The sequence below is a fragment of the Aedes albopictus genome, chromosome 1 (assembly GCF_035046485.1).
Source record: "Aedes albopictus strain Foshan chromosome 1, AalbF5, whole genome shotgun sequence".
NCBI lineage: Eukaryota > Metazoa > Arthropoda > Insecta > Diptera > Culicidae > Aedes > Aedes albopictus.
In genome coordinates this window covers 132,465,663-132,487,786 of record NC_085136.1, presented here as the reverse complement: position 1 = coordinate 132,487,786, position 22,124 = coordinate 132,465,663, and the positions used below count along the sequence as shown (strand labels likewise).

At 43.6% G+C, this 22,124-nt stretch overlaps 1 protein-coding gene and 1 long non-coding RNA gene across 2 annotated transcripts; one reads left to right on the top strand and one right to left on the bottom strand.

Annotated features, from left to right (window-relative positions):
• Nucleotides 1-481: 481 nt before the first annotated feature.
• Nucleotides 482-1,534, top strand: LOC134285663 (uncharacterized). The gene is made up of 2 exons (XR_009996529.1): nt 482-805; nt 890-1,534. It is a non-coding gene; the product is annotated as an uncharacterized LOC134285663 (long non-coding RNA).
• Nucleotides 1,535-11,177: 9,643 nt separating this feature from the next.
• On the bottom strand, nt 11,178-12,347 carry LOC109429518 (uncharacterized). Its single transcript, XM_019705487.3, has one exon. The coding sequence runs from the start codon at nt 12,345-12,347 to the stop codon at nt 11,178-11,180; it is 1,170 nt and encodes a 389-aa protein (XP_019561032.3).
• Nucleotides 12,348-22,124: the final 9,777 nt, after the last annotated feature.

The window sequence follows — 22,124 nt, the reverse complement described above, 5'->3', positions numbered from 1 at the left end:
TGATTTCAACCGCAAGGTTGCGCACCGATCAGCGTTGAAAATTTGCCACTTTCTGATACTGAACATGCACACCAAAAATCGATTGAGGGTTTCAGCAAAATTTTGCTGAATTTTGCCGAGCTGAAAGTTTCGGCAAAAATTTTGCTGAAATTCAGCAAAATTTTGCTGATTTGTTCAGTAAACTCTGCTGATCACCAGTAACGTTTTGCTGAAATTCAGCAAACTTTGCTGAAAGTTCAGCAAACTTTGCTGAAAGTTCAGCAAAAATTTTTGCTGGTCCCTTCAGCTCGGCAAAATTCAGCAAAATATTGCTGAAAGCGTTTAGTGTGTGCACTTCCTTTCCTTGATCTAACGTGTTTTATTTAAGGAACCCGGTAGAGCTGTCTTGTGGTCATTCCAGGAGATTAAACCAATTTGTCGCTGACATTTTTCATACATGAATAGGTAGTAGTAAAATCCCTCTAAACTAACTCGCTACACACTTAATCTCCAAATTTCATCTCGGTAAAAACGAATAACGAACTCAATCGGTAAAGCTTATTTTAACTGAAATGTCGTTAAAATTTGACAGTTCACCAAAAATAACTAGTCAAAAATAACGAAATTCGGTAATATACGTTCATTACTGATTATCGGCAAACTTTTTTGCCACAGCAATCGGCAATCTAATCATGTCGCTGAATTTCGGTAAAGCGCATCTGTCAAAAATGAAAACGGGCACGTTGTCGTCTGGGTGCCATCTCCAAAAAAAATGGTAGAAGGATTTTTTACAGCAAATTTCTTTCATCGATGGAATTTGTATCCCGTAAGTAAAGCAATAATTTAATTATTAAATTCACTCTAAGCTTATGCTGTGTATGCTAAAGATCCCTCCTTATTATCTTTTCAGCTCGTTGGTTCGAGAATGGAGCACTGAAGGAGTGTTTTTTCTGGCTTGTGTTTGTTTGCTGCCGGGACGGACGCTGCTTCAATCGTCATGAAGGAGGAAAAGCTCCCTGTAAAAGCATCTGACTACGAAGGCCGCCCGCAAAAGTGTTCTCTCGACCGACGGAGCGAAGAAGCCACATTGTTACCGGCCGGGAACGGCAAGGGAAACGGTAGGTCCACCGAGTTGCTGATCCACAGTTGCCGTTCCAGCTTGCGTTCCAGTACTTGGTTCGTTAAATTGCGCAGGATTTCAAGATGGATCTGTGCCTCCAAAGTGCCACCGTTGCTGCCCTGCAGAAAGCCAGCAATACGTACCTGTTCAGATTGCTCGAGGACACCAATCTATGTGCGACCAACACCAAGCACGGCACAATCATGTCGAAGGATATCCAACTGACCCGGCGGATCCGTTGCGAGCGTACTTAAGGAGGTGCAGGAGGAAGTGACCCCAGGGGAAGTGTGAAGTTTTGTTTTACTATTTTTTTTGCTTGCATCCTGGGTTGCATGAATGAAATTGTTCAATTTTAATTGAATTCCCTTTATTATAGAGACTTTAGCCTTGGGCTGGTTTATCTCTGAATAAAATTGTTATTCTATAATAATCATATTTTTTTGTTTTATTTTACTTCTTATTGATAACCATGAAAGAAAATAAACATTTACTGAATTTCGGTAATAATGCATGCCGAAATTTTCGGCAATGTATTACCGAACCACTCGTTAAAGTTTGACAGTTGATGTTTGTCAAGTTTGCAGCCTAGTCGGCAATTTGAACTTTTACCGAGATTTTTACCGAGCTCTCAGCTGTTGGATTCTCGGCGATTTATTTTGCCGGCCTCGGCAAATTAAATTAAGTGTGTACTGGGGTTTGAAGAAAGTTGCGTCACCGGTTCTTTACTGACGCAGAAATCGCCGCCGGAGTGCTGCCGGATGTTTCCAGGTGTCTAGTGGCTCAACGCTCCGCTAGGCAACGGATAATACCAGACTATCTGCTGCTGATCCTGTAGTTTTTGCCTGGTCCAGCACGTCACTTGTCTGCCAAGATTATTTTCTTTGTGAAATTCCAGATTTATTTAGCATAATTTTGAAAAATACATTGAGATTGAATTGAGTTTTATGATAATTTGTTTTAAATTCTAAAGTACAGAGTGTGATTTTGGAGGCAAAGTGAAAAAGCCGCTTCTTTTCATTCGGGCCGGCCGCGTCGTCGTCGTCGCCGATTTGACTGTGCTTATCTTCATACGGGGCGGTTTAGTGTGATTTTGGAGGCAAAGTGAAGAGGCCGCTTTTTATATTCGGGCTGGCCGCGTCGTCGTCGTCGTCAATTTGAATGTGCACATCGTCGTAGCCTTGTATAGTTGTAGCGGTTCAGTGTGATTTCGGAGAAGTGGCCAGTTAGTGGAAGATGCTGCAGCACATACGCATTGGACACTTCGAAGGATGTTTATTGGTGAGCTCGTTCCATTTTATCATAATAATTACTGCTAAAAGCTTAGTTTGTTGTAGCCAAGAAGAGCGCTCGAGTAAAATCCCACCTTTTTCCGTAAGTAGTTTTCACAACTGATACAGTATGGGGAGAAACGTTACTTTTCCTTACGGAATAATAGCGCGGACTATTTTTCCGTAAGGAAAAGTAACAGCTCCATTTGATTCGCACGGGAGGAGTTACGACTGTTACACATTTTTCCTTACTTGCCATCTGCGAACTGCACAAGTAATTTTGAAGCGGAATCATTACTTGACCATTACTTGTCCTATCTTTTTGCACAGTAGGCTCAGTGTACCAGTTATGGCTATAGCACCTCAAATTCGCCATAGTTGATTTTCAACCTTTAACGATGCAAATCATCAAGAAAAGATATGTGAACAATCGATCACGTTCATAAAAGATGATTGCACTCATTCAAATTTCACATTTTGCTCAAATTATGATAGAAATAAATCATTTTCCTTAAAATGTCGGCTTCCTTGCACTCTATTTCGCCATAGTGTACCAGTTATGGCAAATCCCATAAGGAATGCATGTAAATAGTGCGAAGTGGAACCGAAATTAAAAAGTATGTCCATAACTGGTACAGGGTTCCTATTATTGGCACACCCCGTAATAAATAGTAAAAATGGGTTTGGCTCAGATTTTATATTTTTCCTGTAAAGTATGAAAACAAATCTATCATTTGACATATCGCCGACATTCGTCGGTCTTCTTCTTATTTTTGTAGAAGTAGTTGTCCTTATGTAGTGCGATAACTGGTACAGGCACCCTACGTACAAAGTGGAAACTAGCCAAAAGGATGTATAAAATTCTGCTCTGGTTTTTGTGTATTTATCTAACAAATATTGAAAAGTTCGTCACGTCATGCGTCGGCGCTAGTTTCCAATGCACATTCAGTTGATAATAAATATCTTTCTTTCAGTTTTTGCATTTACACAAAAATTTGAATGGTTCGTCATCTTCGGTGTCGACATCTGTAATATTTTAGTCAAAATGAATAAATGTTTACTTGAGTAAAGGTTACATGAATCACATCACTTACCAAAGGGAATCCAAATCATGTGACTCTCCCCCTCCCCACTAAAAAAAACTCCTTCCCGTGACAGTCGTGGAGAAGATGAGCTGATCTCGGTCTCTAGTAGCAACGTACGTCACACTAACATTCCTTTCCTTCCTCGATGACCGTAAGGACGTGGCCGGCGCCTTTATTGACTAATAAAGTCTGGAATTCTCGAACTGTGCACATTGAGAGCGGTAGTTACTTCCAAGCTCCGTTTGTTGGTTCCTTGTGCAATTTCGATTGTTCTGGTCAATCACGGAGTAGCAACTACGAATTGTACGGTCATCTATGCTCATGCTCATTTGTTTTAAATTCTAAAGTAGAACTTTCATTTGGGATTATTCGTAACCAACCTCATCGTTTGACAGTGAGAGGGCAAAACTCCGGCAGTGGTTGCCACCCTCTTCCAAACCGAGGGAGCACGTTATTGAAGATCGTTCCTAAAGCAATGGGAAACGCTTGATAGCAATGATTATTAGATCTTACTTGATTTGTTGAGAACAAATTATAGCCCTGGGGAAATTCAAAGACACAAAGCGTACGGATTATTGGTGGCATAACAGAAAATGTACATCAGTTGGGATATACAAGCAAGCTTATGAGCCATCCCATTCCGCAAATACATAAAGGGTTGACTTTCTTTTATTGCATGCAAGGAAAATGTGCGCAATGTGCGCAAAAAGTCAAAACTTTTCCTTTTTTTCATCAATGTCATTGACACATCAACATAGCCTACTACCAAGCCTACTACAAAAAATATCGAGTAAATTACACATTCAAGGTGAGTCGAAAAAAGGTGAACTTCGATCTGTCATACTTGGGTACCTGGGGACCAAATGAAGTACTAGATGTGGTCCCCGGTTTGAACTCAAGTGCGACGTCTTAATTCGGTCTTTGATCTAGAGCGAGGGAAGCAACCGGATGTCGCGCAAAATCTCGAGACAGCGTTGCCGGGCAAGGTTGTGCTCGATGTGGCCCCTCTAGAGGACTGTTGGAGTACAGCCATCAACAACTGGACTGTTGACGAAGAGGACTGTTGGAGGAGCAGCCATCAACAACGCAGCCGAGAGCACTATCGGGTGCGGGGTACGGAGTAGATGAAACGATTGGTTCGACGAGAAGGGCAGAGCGGTTCTGGAGGAGAAGGACGCTGTGCAGGCTTTAATGCACCTGAATGGCGAAGAGAATATAGGCATGGAGGATCAATGCAGCGGAGGAAATGACTATGTTGATGCAGCAGAGGATGGGAACGTAGCAACTCCCACGCTGAGGGAAGTTAAGTATGCCATCTACCAGCTTAAAAACAACAAAGCGGTTTTTGAGGACGGTATCGCAGCAGAACTCATCAAGATGGGCCCAGAAAAGTTGGCTACCTGTCTGCACCGGTTAGTAGTCAATATCTGAGACTCCGAACAGCTACCGGAGGAGTGGAAGGTAGGGATAATATGTCCCTTTCACAAGAAAGGTGACAAGTTAATGTGTGAGAACTTTCGAACGATCACCATTTTGAATGCCGCTTACAAAGTGTGCTATTCCTGTTCATCTTCCATCGTGGAGTTCGTGGGAAGTTACCAAGCCGGCTTCATCGACGGCCGGTCGATAACGGACCAGATCTTCACCGTACGACAAATCCTCCAGAAATGCCGTGAATGACAGGTCCCAACGCTTCACTTGTTCATTGGCATACGACAGTATCGACCGCGCAGAGCTATGGAAAATCGTGGACGAAAATGGCTTTCCCGGGAAACTGACTAGACTGATTGAAGCAACGCAACGATGGACGGTGTGCAAAACTGCGTAAGGGTTTCGGGTGAACTATCCAGTTCATCGTGGAGCGGCCCTGGTGTTGTGGTTAGAACACAAAACTATCACGCCGAGGACCTGGGATTGAATCCCACTCCCGTGGGATCTTCCTTCGGAAGGGAAGTAAAGCGTAGGTCTCGAGATGAACTAGCCTAGGGTTGAAAATCTCGTTAATACAGTCAAAAAATATATCCAGTTCATTCGAATCTCGCCAAGGACGGCGACAAGGTGATGAACTCTCATGCCTACTCTTCAACATCGCTCTGGAAGATGTGATGTGACGAGCCGGGCTCAACCGCCGGGAAATTTGTGTGCTTTGCGGATGTACATGGCAGAGCTGTACACCCGCATGAACGTGAAGCCGCAAAGGTCGGACTGGTGGTGAATGCCTTAAAAACAAAGTTCATGCTGGTAAGCGAAACCGAACACGACCGGATCCGTCTGGGTAGTAATGTTACGATAGACGGTGATACCTTCGAGGTGTGTGAGGAATTCGTCCACCTCGGATCCTTACTGATGTTTGACAACAACGTGAGTCGTGAAATTCGAAAGCGCATCATCAACGGAAATCGGGCCTACTACGGGCTCCAGAAAAAGCTGTGGTCTAAATAAGCACTCGGAGTTTTCGAGCGACACGTGCTAAGGACGATCTTCGGCGGTGTTTTCGAAGAAGGATGAACCACGAGCTCGCTGCCCTTTGCGGCGAACCCATTATCCAGAAGGTGGCCAAAGCCGGAAGGATACGATGGGCAGGGCAGGTTACAAGAATGCCGGATAACAACCCTGCAAATTTGATGTTCGTGACAGATCCGGTTCGCACAGGGAGGCGTGGAGTGCAGAGAGCACGATAGGCGGACCAGGTGGAGCGTAACTTGGCGAGCATCGGGCGTGACCAAGGATGGAAAACGGCAGCCACGAACCGTGTATTATTTTTTTTTTTTTTTTTGTTTATTAAAGAGGTTTTAAACCAACGGGTTCATTCGCCTCTAAAAAATACCCTAATTACTTTGCTATAGCTTATCATATAAATTACATTTTTTAAGGAATTTCAAAACTTTTGTTTCTTCACTTTTGTTGTTTCCTAAAGCTACTTGAATGTTACTGCTAATTTCTAATTCGTCGCGCAAATTATCATATTTAATACAATTTATCAAAATGTGTTCCACGGTTAGCTCTGTCTGACAAGTATCACAGTTCTTAGAGACATTTCGGTTATACAAATGTTCTTTTGTTAATCTAGTGTGACCAATACGGCATCGTGTTAGGACACGCTGTTCACGACGATCTTCCCTGTCTACCCATTTCTCGATTGACGGTTTACAATGCTTCAGAAACGTTGAGCGGTGAGAATTCCAAGTAGCTTGTAATGTCTCTTGGAAAACTTGATGAACCCAATTGATCACATCGGATGCTGGAATCGACTGGTGCGTTGGTCGATATGTTCGTCCACGGTCAGCGGCACGATCAGCCGTTTCATTTCCTTGGATGCCCGAATGTCCTGGGATCCAGCAAAATGTTACGTCTTTCTGTAGGATACTCTGTTCGACGGCTTGAAGAAATGGATGTTTGGATCTCCCTTTCTCGAGTGCAGCAATGCAACTTGCCGAGTCGGAAAGGATGACGGCCGGAATATTAGTTACCAAATTGACAGCGGAGTGCAGCGCGGTGGCTTCAGCCGAAAACACACTGCATTGAAATGGTAGGCTTTGTTCGATAATAGTGCTGCCTCTGACAACACCTATACCAACTTGATTATCACGTTTCGATCCATCAGTGTAAATTTTGTCATGCGTGCTGTATTTAGTGTACAGCAGATTACGAACAAGCGCTACGGCACGGTTGGAGCTATGACCTTTCTTGAATTGTTTTTGTATAGATTGATCGATTTTAATGGACTGGTCATACCATGGCCGACTGGCTTTACGGCGTAGCTTGGCAATGCTAGGTATCTCCTGACCAGTTTGGTTTTGGAACGCAGAATTTGCAGCTTCGCGAAGGGATAGGTGATCGTAGCTTGATTTTTCCTCTATTCTGCAAAATCTTCGGATTAGTGTTTCGGACATACGAAGGTTGAATGGTAGTTCTCCTGCTTCAACTACAAGGCTGGTGACAGGAGATGACTGGATAGCTCCGGAGGTGATTCTTACGATTTTGTTGAAGGTAGTTTGGAATGCCTTGCATAGTCCGAGGCCGAATAGCTCGATCCCGTAGACGATTTTTGACATACAAATGGCATCGGCAATTCGCCAAAGAGTTCTTCGATTGGCTCTGGGTGCAATGGCTTTCAGGTACTGAATACGTTTTTGCAGAGCGTCTACAGTTTTTGCACCGTGAGTAGAGAAGTCTCCACGTCGATTGATCCAAACTCCAAGGATTCTGGCGATGTTTACTTCCGGGATGCGCTCGTTGTCAATTTCGATATTCGATCGTACATTACGCCACCTGTGTCTGCGTTTCTTACAGACGTGCAGAATGCATGACTTGGGGGCTGACAGTGAGAAGTTGACACTTTTTGCCCATGCGTCAACGGCTTCGACGGCCGTCTTTAGGGCGTTACGTACTCTGGGCAGATGTTTCGAAGAAGCGATCAATACGATATCGTCAGCGTACACCAGTATGCGCACATTTTTCGGAACTACTTCAAATACTGGATTGATGGCCAATAAGAACATGGTAACTGCTAACACTGAGCCCTGTGGTACCCCGCTTTCTTGAATTCGCTCATCTGACGTGGCTCCCCCATAGCTTACACGGAAACGTCTATCGCTGAGAAAATTTTTAATGCACTCTCGCATACGGTGTCCTATTGCGAGGTCCTCAATCTGTTTCAAAATGTGTGGGCGCCAGGTTTGGTCATAAGCTTTTTTTATGTCGAGGATGGCAAATTCGATATGAGAGTCTGACCGTTCAGCCTCACTCATAATTTCCCTGAGCTCGGAGAAATACGATGAGGTTCCTCGACCAGATCTGAAAGCATGCTGATGCTCGTTTAAAACTTCGTTTTCTTCGAGAAAAGTCATTAAACGATGGTTGATCATACGCTCATATATTTTTCCAATACAGCTGAGTAGTGTAATAGGACGATACCCCTCTGCGCTTTGCTGATTCCCTCCTGGCTTTGGGATAGGCACCACTAATCCTTGTTTCCAATTCTCAGGGAATTTTCCTGCCGACCAAACAGAATTATAGCTTCGGAGCATCGCTAGTTTACCTGCCAATGGTAGATGTCGAATCATAGGGTATCCTACATTGTCGCTTCCAGTAGAATGTCCTTTCGCGCCATCAATCGCACGGAGGAGCTCCTGAATTGAGAAATCTTCATTCAAATACGAAGTTTCATCGCTTACTGTGTGTGATGTTTCCCGATCGCAGGTGTGTTGTGCTGAAGAAGATATTTCGTGAAAATAGTCGGCGAAGTGTTCTACTATAATAGTGGGATCTTTCACGTGTTTTCCATCGATTGTGAGGCCTCGCAGTGCAGTTTTTCTTTGTCCATTCAGTCGGTGAAAATTGTTCCACAAAACATCAACAGGGGTATTAGGGTTGAAGGATTCGCAGAAACTATTCCAAGAGTCTTGTCGAGCTTTTATAATCGTTTTTCTGGCTAAGGATCGTGCTTCCTGGAAGGCTTTCCTCGCACTTTCTTTCTGTGGGTTATCAGCTGGTAGTCTCTTAAGTTTTCTCAGCGCTTTTCGGCGTAATTTAACTTTGAGTTTTACTTCTTCAGTCCACCATATGTGGGATTTTCCTCTGGGGTTTCCCGAAGTTTTGGGTATAGAGGAGTTTGCGGCATCTTGAATTATCTCTTCAAGTTGATCGATCGTTGGGACACTTCCTTCGGTTGGGAGAGCGCTTAATACTTTCTGCTCGAACGCGGGCCAATCTGCGTCCTTATACAGCCATCGTCTTCGGCATCTGAGTTGCGGACAATTATTCGGCAGATGTACTTTGATGGGGAAGTGATCACTGCCGCATGTGTCATCGTTGATGGACCAAAACAGCTTACTTGCTAAGCTTTGTGATACCACGGTGAGATCTATGGCTGAGGTGCTTCCGTGTGCTGAACTGATGAATGTTGGTTCCCCGGTATTGAGTACAATCAGTTGATGATCTACAAACCATTCAAGTAGTAACCATCCGCGTTTTGACGATTTTTCACTTCCCCATGCTTCGTGTGAAGCGTTGAAGTCCCCTCCTATAACAAATGGTGGTGGGTGGTTGACGATGAAATGGTCCAACGTGTTGATTACATCGGCGTCCTCTGCGTTCGGTGGAACATAAATAGAAGCGATCGTCATGTTATATGGAGCGTTTATCCTGGCAGCGCAAATAGGAATGGATGAGTCTATTTGAAATTAATTGTGAGGGATTCCTTTGAGAACTGCAAGACTGGCGGCGCCGGCTCCCTGGCTGTAATGTCGATCAGCAAGAAGCCAGTCATATTGCTGTTCGAGCTTGTTGGGGATGTTTCTCGTCATCATTTCTTGTAGACCAATAGCAAGAGGCTGTTCGCGATCCGCGATGAGAGACAGTTCTGCTTGGTTACATCGAAGGCCGCGGATATTCCACTGTAGAAGCAGACAGCTCTTCCGAGCGGTTTTGCTACCGATGCTATCGTTGGTTGAAGTGGTACTGCCGGGTGTTCCTTCTCGTCTGTTTAGTGCACGTTGAATGCCTGGAATATGTGCCTCGGAAGTAAGGTTTGCCGAGCTACTAGTTAACGGATTTGGAGGAGTACTTGCCCGAGAATGGTAAGGGTCCATGTCGACTGCCGCCAGAGGCTCGTCGGACGTATCCGGAACATCTCTGGTCAGGGTCGACATGGAAGGCCTTGCTCTTGGCGAATCGATTGATGGAACGGGGTCCCAACTAGTCGTTGGTTGTATGCTTATGTTGCGAAGACGATCGTAGGCTGCAGCGTTTGATACTGCAAAATCCGGTAGAGATAGATTGTCGTAGATGGTAGACGGGTGGAAGGGTTGACAGTCAACGGATTGGTTGCCGTCGTTATGGAATGCCGCTTCCAGTAGTATTGCTTCTTCTATAAGCGGTGAAACGGTTTCTCTGCATTTCCTTGCCTCATGTCTCCCTGCTATCTTCAAGATAGGTCGTTTCTTCTGAATATGCTCTGATTGAATTTTGCTGTTAGTCGGGTGAATGTCTGCAGATAATTTTGGTTCGTTCGTTATCTGTTCCAGGTGTATGGCAGGGTCAGAGTTGTGGGTTCTCGAGTAGTGTTGAGAGTGATGCGCTTGGTCCATTATTCGAAAGAGTTGATCGAGGCGTTGTCGACAATATGGCCTGAAACACTGTTGCTTTGGATACCACAGCTGGATGGCCTTGAATCCAAAGACCAAAATTCGTCGAAAGATTGAGGATTCCCTGAAAGGCGTGGCACGGGAGTAGGGTGGTTCGCATTATGGTTGATTAAGTGTGAAAAGATACTTGCCTGAGGGTGGCAGAGGTCCATGTCGACTGCCGCCAGAGGCTCGTCGGAAGCTTCCGGAACATCTCTGGTCAGGGTCGACATGGAGAGCCTCGCGCTTGGCGAATCGGTATAGTTCGAATCAGAGTTAGCTTTATCAGAGTTGAATAGTATAGATGTCCAGTCAAGGGCGACCGAGCTGTAAGCTTGGTGATCAACGGGTTGAAGTAAGACGTCCCGGACCACCTCCCTAAACAGACTCGCTTCCTGCTTCGGAAGTGAAGGGGGTACTACACATTCCCCTCCTTCAAATCGCCTACTTCGGTTCTCTAGCGTAGGTTCCAATCGTATTCCAAATTCCTGTTCCAAATGTAGTTTGCGATATGTTGATAGTAGTCGTTCGTCCATCTTCAGTTCCAGGTACGTTGCGAGGTCGGTAGTTGTGGGAGTATTTCTACTTTCACTATCCATTATTCGTCGATATCAATGGGGTCACTACTAGACGGGAGGGCGGAGAATCGTTTACCTTGCGATCTGCCGGTTGACGGAGACATATCCATGTGACGTTTTCCACTTCTGCTGCGATTCCGGAGATCGTATGTTCTGATGTCATTGCGGCTTGATGTTGGTGTTGGAGGGGAAATGTCCAATTTGTCTTTACGTGACATCCTGATGCTCTTATTTTGTGGAGCTGGAGCGGGCATAGCTGTGATGGAAGAGTTCGTTGATGTTGACGTTTGGGATAGTGGCTTCCGTGAGTTCGAGGCTTTAGCATTTGTAGCTACTGGTGCTTGGTCGTTGGATTTCGACTTAAGGACGTCCTTCAGTTCCGACAGTTCTTTTGCTAGTGCGGCCACCTGTTTTTGTAGCTCGGCGATTATCTGATCTTTGATGGCTAGTTCACGGTTCAGACGATCCTGGAGAACATTAGCGAATGTCTCTTTTTTCGTTTCTTCGGTGTAGATCCGTCTGGCTTCTGGGAAGGAGATTCCCTGGTCAACTTTGATACGAATAATCTTCTCCTCGGATTTGTATTTGGGGCAGTCTCGTGAGGTAATTGCGTGTTCATTTTTGCAATGCAAACAATGCGGAGTATTTTGGCATTTGTCTCCTTCAGCAAGTTCATGCGTTTGTGAGCATTGTAGACAGACTCCACAATTTTGGCATGTTTTTCTGGAGTGGCCATAGTCCCCGCAGTTGAAACAGATCATTGGGTAGGGATAGTAAACCTTAACTGGGATTCGACAGAGACCAAAATATACGGTTGTTGGTAATTGCGTCCCGTAGAATGATAGAACCAGAAGAGGTGTGTTTTTAACTGTGTTGTTTACACGTTTCTTGATTCTGCGTACTGAATGTACACCTTGCGGAGCGAGGTAGCCTAAGATGTCCTTTTCGTCCATGTCCTTAGTGTCAGGATCGTATACCGTACCTTGCACTGAGTTCAGTGTAGGATGGGAAATGATCTCGACTTGTGTTCCATCGGTAAGCTCGGTAAGCATCAGTAGTTTGTTGTACACTGTTTTGGATGAGGTACGTAAGAGGTACCGTGAACCACGTCCTTCACGAGTTGCTTCAACTTTAGTTCCGACTGCTAGTTCGATCGACGTGCCCACGATAAATGGATTGGAGAGAGGCATGGTTACGTTCTGCTCGACCTTGTTTCCCGCTGTATCTTGACTTGTTCTGCGCCGCAATAAGAGCACCATGGTTCCCATATCATCTGCACTTCGCATCCAATGTGGTTGTCTACTATTACCAGGTGGCTCATATCTAGGGCCGCCAGGGGGCCCTGACGAGCTAGCGGCCATGAGAAAGAGGTTTCACTGCACTATACACTAATTTATTGTATGTCTTTCTTTCCACGAAATAAACACTGCGCCGAAAGTTGAACGTATTTTGGATCACTACACCACTCGGGATAGCTGGGCGATGCACAACACGGCTATTGTTGTTTGGCCACCGCGTGATGCTATAAAAGTTTATATCGTATTTAACATACGAAATACGCGATTTTTCACGTAAACTACGTTCGAACGTTAACCAGTGAAGCAACACCTATCGTATGAATGCCGTTAAATCAACTTTAAGACGATATTTCAACACGAAAAGTGAATTTGAAGGTAGAGTAACTCGCGCACGCTGTATGATAACGGTAACCCGACTACTCGAATGACCGTGTATTATGGAGAAATATTGTTGATTCAGTTTAATCTTGAATTGGATGTCATACTAAATAAATGAATGAATCCGAAGCATACCAGCGAACGATGACGACTCTTGCAATGCCGACAAGAGAATTTGGACAGACAATTCTTCGCGTGATGTTCCGACTTGAAACAATTTCTGCAGAGGGAGTGACTTCTCAGTACTGCTTCCCTTTCCGTTAGCGGCATCCTTTGAAACACACCGCACTAGAACTGCGGTTTTCACTGCAGACAGTACAACTTCCTGTGAGTGTTTGAGCAGTCTTGAAGCTGGAATTGACGAACGATGCCTTTTACTTCGGCAGTAGCAGCTAAATTGCGTTCTTGAAAGCCGCGATTTCCGGGCATTTGAATGCGACGCTGGAGGTACTCTGTCAATTTTTTCACCGTACCTTTCTTGCTTTGTTGAAGGGATTTCCTTTCATCCTCTGTGCGTCACAGGATCCAATCGCCCAGAGAGAATATGGACCAACAAGGGGTACTTGTTGTCACCGGACTGGACGATATTGTCCACGGGCTCTACTATTTTCTCGGAGCCCTCTACGACTGTGTGCAGATCTGATGGAGACTCCTTCACTATACTAAGAAGCTTAAACAGCGCTTGAACGCTAAACTAGGAAGCCTAAACAGTGCGTCTTCATGTGTTTGCTGTTATCATATCGATTTTGCAAGAGGTCCCAACCCGGGTAGAGGTGAAATACTGACGATCAAAACGTGATATTGGTTTGATTGATATAAGAGATAAAAGATCTGAAAAATGTTCCTGGAACATCTAAACAATATCAAAATTTGATATTAAGATCAAACGAATACCTCGCTGCTATTGGTTTGATCTTACACAATCTAAATATGTATGATATGATGATGATGTTTCAGGAGTAAAGTTTTGATTTTATTTTTAGATGTTTTATCTCTTATGTCAATCAAACCCATATAACTTTATATATTGAGCGCTTCTACCCGGGAAGCGAGCTTGTTATTGGCACTAGTAATTTGCCTATGATCGCATAACTGTCCCATATGAAAAGGAAACCTGATATGCGATTGTAGGCAGTAGAAGTCTCTGAAACTGAGCCCCTCCTCGATGTTCCTACGCAACATTTGGAGTTTGATATGTGGTAGACGCACATGACCAAGACTTCCAAGATCTGAAGCGATGTTTTCAAATTCACTGGCTCCTGCTTGATCTTAATTTGATCCAGCAGGATCACCTTCACTAGATAGAAGCGATCGCTAAGTTCCTTCCACTCCTTTGTATACGGGGTTTTTGGTGCTGTCATGAAGTTCGTGGGTTTCGATATCGATGAGATACTCGGAAAATTTCTCCCACAAATCGTCAATCCTTTGCAATCGTACCATCATTTGGCTAACGGTTGCATCTTCTGGTAAATATTAACGTAGCCGTAGTGTGTAACGTAATTTATGGACGCTTCCTTTCTACTTGTGAGTAACATTTCATCCTGAACTATTTATGACATTGAAGAAATTGCATTTTAATTTTGAATTCGATCAGGATTGGAAAAAAATGATTTAGGACCATCAGGTGTGTTTTCGGATATTCTTACATGTGAATTAGGTACTGCTGATTGCCCAACATAAAAGTAACATCCAAGGTCGGAGTTTATTTTGACCTCGGATACAAGCAAAGTGTTGAAAATCACCAACTATCTTATTCTCAAAAAACGAATGTTAACAAAAAGTCACCAAGAGACGAAATCCTGCCCTAATCCGCTGTCATCAAGCGAAGGACTACTCCTCATGTGTTAATCCAGAAGATTTACTCTGAAGCACAAAAAAGCAGCAGCTACTGTTAGGTACCGCCTGATTTCAACAGAGCTTAGCATACATTAGCACTTCGCCAGAGCACAGCTGCTTTCGGTCGGTACGGTACAACTGAATCGGTTCCTGACAGCTGCGAGTCTATTTCCATAAAACACATGGGAACACATATGGAACAGCATCTCCTCGGTCGGTCGGTAGCTTTTTATTTTCTCCGAAATCCTTCCACCACTACCCTTCGGAACGCCATGTAGCCGGCGAACATACGCTGTCGTCGTCACCGTCTTGGAGTCACGTGGGGGTTCCATAAATTCGTCAAAATTTAGCAGCATTTCGCATAATTATATGCTAATATCGTGCAGCGTCAACCGTCGAAATTAACAAATTTTCGTATTTGAACTCCGTTGCGTTCCCCATGTCCCCGGTTTTTTTCTTCTTCACCACTCAACCAAAAGGGAGAGCACCCCGTGGAAAATGTTCACCCGGAAGAGCGACTTCAAGCGCGCCATGAAATTACTTCGCCAACACCTTTGCTTACTTTTCTGTTCTGGCTATGGGTGATACAAAAATAAAACTGTACTCTGGGAGGAGTTGAAACATCATCATTGCAAGAAGGCGAAAAAATCCCATACACCACACCACCGACTGGAACACATGCACCCGATCTATAAGTACAGATTTTCCACCGGTGAGGACGAGGGCCGCGACGCGAAGGAGCGCAGGCAGTTGCTACTTCTTCGGTGTTAACTTACTCAAATCAACATTTCAGCTTCTATGGTTCGACTCGAGTCGATGTTTTTTTTTTCTTTCGCCACTAGGATGGTGGGTTGAGGAAAAAATGAACGGCAATATTATCCTGCCATACTGAAGGTGCTGCCATGTTGCACAAGCGTTACTAGGGTTTGAAGACAGGAGTTTCACTAAGAGACTTTTATGAAATTGAACAAAAGACAGGTCAGAAAAGCTTGCTTGAGCTTGATTGATCGCCCGTGGATGCTACTCCAGTATCGCCAGACCAGCTAACACTCACACGATGAACAATGGCGCCTGCCACATCAGTTTGCAGGTCAATGTGGATAAGGGGAAGCAAGTGATGATTGCAATCATTGGTACCCACATCAGACCGAATATACCTCTGCGTCTGCACAAATTCATGCGGATGTCGGAGTGTTGGTGATTTATGGTTGGCAGAGAGTTCACACATTGGTGCGTGGATGCCAGGGCGTAAGGTGATAGGGAGCGTGTTTTATTATTCTATGCATGATTGCATAACTCTTAGTAGGCTGACCAGATTACGCATTTCGGAAACAAAAATGTCAAAAAGAAAATCAATGTCCAAAAACAGAACTGCATATTGTTAATAATGCTATTTCAGCAAGAAAGAACGATCAATTGAGTCAAAAACGTTAACTATGATCCAGTGACGAGTGTTTGAAAATTTTGTTGTCCCGTTAAATACGGGATGGATGGTCAGCCTAACTCTTAGGCGTTATTTGATAGATTGATACTGTGCTAATTGCTAATTGACAAATTGAGAGATGAAATGTGTGAAAAACACGTTCTACAGGTGGAATTCGAACCCACGTCTACGTATTCGCCATACCATCGCCTTAACCAACTAAGCCACAGAACATGTAACGATCCTGTGGAATAGAAAAGCAAACTGACTCCATGAATACTCCTTTTAACAAATTCATCTCTCTTTCGGCTCAAATGCCAATCGACAACACGCTTGCGTTTGTGCCCACCAACTACAAGCCCAGTAGCTTGCGTCTTGCGTCGCATCGGCGCAGTTGGTCGTCAAGCGTGCGACTGTGCCGAACTGTCGATGCATCCTAAATTAGACACCAGCAAACAGACTGGTTGGTGGTTAGGTATCCGGAGTGCGAGAGTAAGTCTCGGCTTCATAAAAACAATTCGCTCTCACTTGTAAGTTAGTAGACACACACGCGAGTGTGTTGTGGATTGGCATCTCAGCCGAAAGAGAGATGGATTCATAAAAAAATGAGTGTTCATAGTGTGACTTCGGAGTCAGTTTGGCTTTCTATTCCGCAGAATCGTTATATGCTCTGTGGCTTAGCTGGTTAAAGCGCCGGTCTAGCGAATACGGAGTCGAGGGTTTGAATCCCACCAGAACGCGGAAGGCGCAAGTAATTCGGAGACCACTTGCGCCTTCCCGAATCCGAGCATGTAAAGGCAGTGGTCGTTGCTTTTTTTATTGGCGCAACGTCCACACTGGAATAAAACCTTCTTCTCAGCTTTTCTATGAGCACTTCCATCGTCATTAACTAGGAGCTTCTTCAGCCAAAAACCGTTTTACATGTGTATAACGTGTGACAGACACGAAGATACTCTATGTCAAAGGAAGTCAAGAAAATTTCTACATTGTACCATTCAGCATGTCTATCAGTAACATCGAAGCCTATTGTTAGTCAACATGGAGAATCTTTTGCCAATCAACAAAGTGATAGGATCCAGCAAATCGTTCTTCAAGTTAACAAGACGACTAGTCGAGCAATCTCCGGACGGTTACTTCCATCAAATACATGCGGCCCGTGAACAGGCTACGTGGAAGATCCGGTACATCATTGGCAACCGGGCGAAGGCAAAGGGCAGCCCGTAGAAGGCGTGATCTTCGCTTCTGCGGATGTACGAGGAGAAGTTAGATCAATACTACCAGGGGTAAATCAAACTTAACCAAGAAATTTTGGACTTTATCTCAGCATCGGAGTTGTAGGAGTGGAATGAACTGCACATATAATTTGGCAACGTACCTACACCGAAGTTTTGCAAAGAATCGAGCAGCTGCTAAGTAGCAAGTCGATGAAAGTGTACGCCTTCAAAGTAGGCAACAGTTAGAGTCTACTTAGAAGGAACCTTGTACAGATCAACGTGAGACTGTCACGTTACATCGAATCGTTCGTTAGCATAAAACCGCTCAGAAGGAAGTACTACAGTTCGTCCAATTGACGCCATCTACCAAGTCGTATGAGAGAGTTTCTAGAAGACTCCATAGGCAGCACCATGAGAAGCCCTTTCTTGATAAGCTTTTCGACTCGTCTATTGCAAAAACAAAAGGTCCTACATGAAACGGCCACAGCACTCAGCGAAACCTGCTCAATAGGTTGTCCCAAAATTGCACATGGTCAAAAAGCTTGGGGGCTCACCCTGCAAATGATAGCTATGGGTGTAAGAAACAAACTTTTGTATGACGGCAACTTTCAGAAATGACGTTTAGAGGTCGCCCCGGCGAGATTTTCGAAAAATGGCCATTTTTCGTAATAAATTTCATACAAATATTTTTTACCGTACAAAAATTGGCAATACCCACTATTTTTATATTTTTTACAGCTTGATATGGATCCAAACTTCTTGGAAAAAATAATTAATAACATGTTTTGCAGGTAACTTTTTGATACTGAATTTTTGAATTTGCTAAAATTTGTCATTTTTTGATAAACTGTGCATTTTACCCATCATAAAAAGTATCTGAATCTAATGCTAATTTAAAACAATTTCCATTTAAAGATAGAAAATTTTATGAGGAAAAACTTTGCCGAAGACAGCATGGCGTTTTTTCTATCCGTTTTAGAGTTATTCACAATTTACTATTTGGTGAAATTTGAAATTTTGGGTATTTTTCTAAAAATGCCACATAAGAACTTCCCAAAAACACATACAAAGTAAAAAATCACGTATGCTCAACAAGTTTTTGTCTTGATTGTGTTATGGAATTATGGTGACATCATTAATTGATTTTTTTTGTTATTCAATCCCTTCATATAGAAATTAACTAGCAAAGATTTCTTAAAAAGCTCGCTCTCTTGACAAGCTTCGTACTGTCTATTGATTTTTTTAAAGATATTCTCCACAAATGTTTAGCCATATTTTCGCGTTTATCTTACTTTCCTGTCGATATTCTCAATTATTTTTCTACACGAGAACGTATGAGTCACGGACCAGTGAAACAGCCCAGGAAACAGTGGTAAAGTGAATAAAGGTGAATACGTTGATCCATACCAAATTCAAATCGCGATTACGAACATCTTACGTGAGAATACCAGATACTAAGTTCCAATTCAAGATATTCTAAAGAGCAGAGCATATCTTTTTTACATTTACTGACTTGAACTATCTTATCAACATCGAAAATACGATACACCGAGACAAATTGAAACGGGTGGGATAAGTTGAACCAGTGAGTAATAGTAATGTTATCCAAGGTTAGAACAATTTGATTACCATAACACATACACGGCATACAATAAGACAAGGTAGGCTATTATTGGTAAACAACAGTTTTGGATGTAAACAAGTGACGTCATTTTTATCGTCCTATATGTTGATCAAAATGATAGGGACTTCTTGAACGTTTTATTTATGTCTTTGAACGATTTGAACAACATCATTGAAAACCAAAACGGCATGTTTTGCGGAATGTACCACCTTATAAATGATATAGAAAATGTGCCGTGCGTTTGATTGTGTATAGGGCACTGCACGAAGTTCTCTCCTTCTCTTTCACTCTTCCAGGAATTTTGTAAACAACAAGGCCAAGAAACGTCAAAATCCCATACATAATCAAAACAGTGCAGTGCCCTATTATGCTCGTATAAACCATTGTCAGTACATAACCGTTAAAAATGCCATGGCCTACTGAGGCATCTCAAAATGGTACCTAATGATAAAGTTTCTCGCTAGTAGGTACCTTTCTGTATCAAAGAAAATGGATTTGTCAACGGAAACAAAAATTCAATAAATGATGCCACCATAATTCCAATGATTGTGACCAATTGTGAAAACAAAAACTTGTTGAGTATACGTGATTTTTTACTTTTTATGTGTTTTTGGGCAGTTCTTTTGTGATATTTTTTCAAAAATACCCAAAAATCAAAACTTCACCAAATAGTAAATCGTGAATAACTCTAAAACGAATAGAAAAAACGCCATGCTGTCTTCGGCAAAGTTTTTCCTCATAAAATTTCCTATCTTTTTATGGAAATTGTTTTAAATTAGCATTAGGTTCAGATACTTTTTATGATGGGTAAAATGCACAGTTTATCAAAAAATGACAAATTTTAGTAAATGCAAAAATTCAGTATCAAAAAGTTACCTGCAAAACATGTTGTTAATTATTTTTTCCAAGAAGTTTGGATCCATATCAAGCTGTAAAAAATATAAAAATAGTGGATATTGCCAATTTTTGTACGGTAAAAAATATTTGTATGAAATTTATTACGAAAAATTACCATTTTTCGAAAATCTCGCCGGGGCGACCTCTAAACGTCATTTCTGAAAGTTGCCGTCATACAAAAGTTTGTTTCTAACACCCATAGCTATCATTTGCACGGTGAGCCCCCAAGCTTTTCGACCATGAGCAATTTTTGGGACAACCTACTGCTCAACCAACATGAACAAAGCGCGGAGTGGCCATCAAACAGAGTTATCCGGCCGATGGAACTATCCTGTCGGTTCTTTGCGCAGCTCATGAGTGGCATAGCACGATAAGACGATGCTACCAGCCGGCGAGAATCGAAGACTACCTGAAGCTCCCGTCAATGCTATGGGAGTGTGATCGATAGAAACTTTCCAACGCATCCAAGGTGACTTAAACAACCAAAGAACAATAAAATGGAGCCTTGCATGCCGCAAAGCTTCCGGAACCATCATCATCACCAGATGAATTATGATCAAAATGTACTTTCCGGCATGCTAAGACACATCCCCAAAACGATTTGACTTCGACGGGGGCTGACCTAAGCCCCAAGCGGCTGGTCTTGAACCAAAGGCCGCTTTCGGGGTGGCGGTTCGGTGGCGGTCGGGGTACTAGTTCGGTGGCGGTCGGTGACAGGCGAAGCGACGGGGCAGTGGTTCGTTCGTAACCACTTCAAACTCCGGACTTCGTAGATGCGGACGCAGGCAGGGACGTCAGGCATGTAACGAAGGGCTATACCGAGGTTTGGACCTGACGAGTTGGGGTGATCCACGGAAATGCTTCGGACGACACGGAGAATGTCTGGAGACGGACGGGGATAGTCACAATCTTCGAGAACCGGCTTTCAACTATCTATCACGACTTTTATCGTTCGTAGGTGGCAGCAGGGACTGGCCCGGATGCGGTAAATCCCGAGAAGCCGTCCCGAATCGTTATTCTGGAGTGCTTGATGGACTGGACCTACAGGACGCTGTAGTTAGGCGAAGGAATGGTAGTTGGAGATCGTGACTAGTAGTGCCTTCTGGAAGTCCCAACGCACCAAGCAGAGCTGGAGACAGCCTAGTCTAAATGGAGCTGCTCACGTACCGCTGAACACGTGGCCGGTTTCGATGGTGGGCCGGGTCAGAAGTAGGTCACTGGTTTTGATGGTACTAGGCGGAACTTGGCCTCTATGATTCTACCCTGGCTGCACCATAACCTACGACGGCTCGAGTCAGGCAAGCGAAAAAGCATCGTGTCTTCCAGGACATGTCCATTGTATTGCAATACGACTCTTGTCAAGCTTATGATCTTTCAGGATGGCTGCTCCGGATGAACAGAAGGGGAACTTTTGTTTTAATTGCAAAAATCCCACACTTCTGCTATAGTAGGTACTGTGAGTCGGATGAGGTATCAGTAGATCGGCTCCAGGGGCACGTTCTCCTCCATTTGGGAAATTTATGCCATCTCCATGAACACGAGCCTATTCATCATCTACCTGAGGGAGAAGGGAAGGGAAAAAGGATGGGACAGGGAAAAGGACAGGTGAAGGAATACACGCATAAGCGTACCATAATGGGTTCACATAGCGTCCTGAAAAGGACACTGTAATATCACATAAGCGTACCACAATGGGTTCAAACAGCGCCCTGAAAAGGGCACTGTGATAACGCATAAAGCGTAAAGAAAGCCTATAGATCTTTACCACTGCGGGTCAAGAACAGCAGAATGTCTTGAAGATTCAGGTTTCTTAAGTCAGTTTCACTTAACCCAAGCAACACACATGTTATATAAGAGTTACGACAGCGCATGTTTTGGTTGTATAGAAGTTAATTTGACGTAATTCTAACATTATGCTGGAAAAACGTCAAATCAACTTCTATACAACCAAAACTTGCGCTGTCGTAACTTTTAAATAACATATGTGTTGCTTGGGAATAAGTAATAACCGAATACTCGGAAACGCAGTTGCGCAAAAACTGGACAGTTACATATCAAATGATACGATGTTCCATAATCGGATTCACAGCTATCACATCTATAACATACAAATGAATCAGCTTGCTGAATACTCGCCATGTGATAGCTGAGTCGGCAGTGGCCAGTCAACGCTTTGACCAGCATGCTGCAATTCTGCTTAGACAGATTTGTTAGATACTTCGCCACCCGTAGAGATGGCTCCGTACAATACAATTTTGTTTGACGACATGACTCCAAACTATTTCAGTATCAGTGTT